General features: G+C 29.7%; 1 protein-coding gene across 1 annotated transcript; it reads left to right on the top strand.

The window, feature by feature from the left end:
- Positions 1-311: 311 nt before the first annotated feature.
- Positions 312-2577, top strand: LOC130900646 (uncharacterized). Its single transcript, XM_057811390.1, has 2 exons — positions 312-444; positions 2190-2577. Exons 1-2 carry the CDS (start codon positions 421-423, stop codon positions 2520-2522), a joined length of 357 nt encoding a protein of 118 aa, XP_057667373.1. The 5' UTR covers positions 312-420; the 3' UTR covers positions 2523-2577.
- Positions 2578-2875: the final 298 nt, after the last annotated feature.

A 2875-nucleotide genomic window follows, 5' to 3' on the forward strand; every position in this document is an offset into this window, starting at 1 on the left:
CGAATTGATGATATACCGGACACTTAGGCTAGCAGCAAGTTTTCTACCTTGGACCTGAAGTTTGGATATTGGCAAGTAGAGGTAGTCCCAAACGTCCAAATTCAAATATTACAAAAATTTAATATTTGTGAGATAATTTTTTCTATTTTCTATCAACAATATTCATAAATCCGGAAACATTTTATGATTCATAACGCAAGCCATTAGTTTAACGTGGTTCCCTGTAATTTCCTAAGCACCTTTAAAAAAACTTATCGGATGGTTGATTTAATTTGATAATATTATATATTATCGTGGGTAATCTGCGATTACTTGAACAAAACTAATTAAAAACTTGTTTTGTATAAAAAAGATCTCGCAGCTTTAAATAGCGTCAATCGTTACAAATCAACTTTAGAAACGAGAGTGTGACTATAACAAATGGCTAAGCCTGCTATTATTTTGGTGAGTTATGTTTAAAATTATTTTAATCTACCGAGTCTTATCGCATACCGTAAATACAGAATACATTTGAAACATTCATCTATTATTTATTATAATTTGTCGTGCATATTAGTTATTTATTCAAAAAATGTTTTTAATATCAATTATTAAAGAAAGGAAATAACGTTTTTTCAACGTAACACCTTGTATATTTTCCAATATTTATATTAATCGGATAATTTTCGTTCTCATAATATATAGTTTTCCTATTTAATACAGGGTGTTTAAAAATATATGACCATTTTTATATGGAAATGGAAAATAAATGCTAAAAAGATGAAGAAACCCTTTCACTTAAAACTAAATTTAATACATTTTATAAGACTGTTAATTAATGGTGAGTGGAAGTTATTTTACGTCAGGATATTCATTTAAAAAAAAACTCTTTTTACTGATAAGGGTTGATTACAGTAAGTCTTTGTTCATTTGTGATGGTTTTTTAATATAACAATCAATGTATTTGCAAAATACACAATTACGTAAATATATTATCGATTTCTTTTATTGCACCACATATATAAAGCACTTCAACCTTAAAGGCATATGACAGAGTTTTTATAGTCAAAAATTTACAAAATATATATAAAAAAATTCTTGAGTTTACTTTTCAGCTGTCACTGTATATATATGTTGAACGATGCTTTTTGTTACCGTTAATTTGAATATTGACCAAAATAAATAATCATTTGTTTAGTAGTTATTAACGAGTATTAAAGAGTATTTATTTTAGGTATACAATTTAACATATCTTTTTAAATACCCTGTATAATTTGATAAAACTTCATAATGTATAATTTCATAAAACTTTGTCATCCAGCTATAAAACACCCCGTAGAAATTGGCTTATTCTCCAGATAATGAGCAAGTGGTTTTCTACAATTTTTGTTTATAACCTTTTTGGATAATTTTCCTAATAACAAAAATACTAAATGTAGTAATAATATAAGATATTACTGCGCCATCTGCACTTTAAATAGCGAACATGAAACGTCATTTAATCTTCTATATTACAGGAAATTAAAAATAATACAAAGTGATATAGAGATGGGAATTTCTGTTTTCATTTTGTCCAGGAGTTTTGTCATTATTACTTTCTTTAACTTTGTATTCAAATTTGCTACTATTATTATCTCATAGTTGAATGCAGAGTTCCGATCATTTGTTGAAGTTTACAATATCAAAACATTTTATGCCAGGAGGAAAGAAGTATAAATGAATAAAACAAAACTTCAAAAATAAATGAATTCTTTGGTGCAAAAGACATGACAAATATTTTTAAGGGAAAATATAAATATATTTGCCTTTATGATTGGAACTTCTTCAAACTTAGTTATTGTTATGATTTGTATCTGTTACTGGTATTTTACCTACAACTAATTTGTAAGTTACTTTTTGAAGATGACCGAGTTACTTTTCTAAAAAAAAGCTTCTTCCATGTAACTTGTAACTAGTTATATTTGTGAAGTTACCATTCCAGCTCTAGGATTAATTTTGAGACGAATTCATATATTCAACTGTCATAATGTCATAAAAAAATAATGTGGATCTTACACACACACAAAATGTGGATCGTATTTTTGAGGTGTCTATTTCTTGCATTGCTTCTAATTTGAATTTCTGTTATAACCTCACATTCAAATATATTATTTTAAATCTATTCAGTTTAATAGATATAAACAATGACGTATATTATTTTTATTTAACAGACAATCACTCTACTTCTATGTACTGTTTGTCCGATTCTTTCTTCTCCAACGTTTAAAAAAGTCTTCGGCGGCGGCTACGGAGGCAACGGTTGTGGAGGAGGCTGTTATCAACAACCAGTACGCGTTCAACCAGTTTACGTACAACCTGTTGCACAACAGTGTACTACTTGTGGTGTTCAACGACCTGCGCCTGTTGTTAGCACTTGCAGTACTTGTGGAGGCAGTTTAGGCGGAGGAGGAGGCGGAGGTGGAGGTGGAGGAGGTGGCGGTGGTTCAGGAGGAGGCAGCGGATTTGGATATGGAGGAGGCTATGGAGGAGGTTACGGAAAGTAATAGAAACGTATTTTTTTATTTGTGAATATTTTAATAAAATGCCATATTTATAAAATATGTTTTATTATTTTTTACCAATTTTCCAAAAAAGAAGTGACGGTTTTCATTATATTGGATGTGTAAATATTTTTATGACGCTTTTATTAGTTTCCCCTGTATAATAAATGACTTTATGGCCATAATTTTGTCCTACACTTGTCAAAGACTGACGACAATGCAAGAATTCGATCAAAATATCCAATTATCCTGATTAGATTCTCCAGATTCATGAATTTATTTTTATCCTTTGCATGAGAGTTAGAAAGATAGAGCTAGTGGTCGAACTACGTAAGCGTGCAGTCCCAGACTTACAA

This window comes from Diorhabda carinulata, chromosome X, assembly GCF_026250575.1.
Source record: "Diorhabda carinulata isolate Delta chromosome X, icDioCari1.1, whole genome shotgun sequence".
Lineage (NCBI taxonomy): Eukaryota > Metazoa > Arthropoda > Insecta > Coleoptera > Chrysomelidae > Diorhabda > Diorhabda carinulata.

Excerpts from the sequence above, each read along its gene's own strand:
- LOC130900646 (XM_057811390.1), top strand. The coding sequence starts at position 421 with ATGGCTAAGCCTGCTATTATTTTG. Across the intron at positions 445-2,189 it reads CTAAGCCTGCTATTATTTTG|ACAATCACTCTACTTCTATG; the intron begins GTGAGTTATGTT and ends TTTATTTAACAG.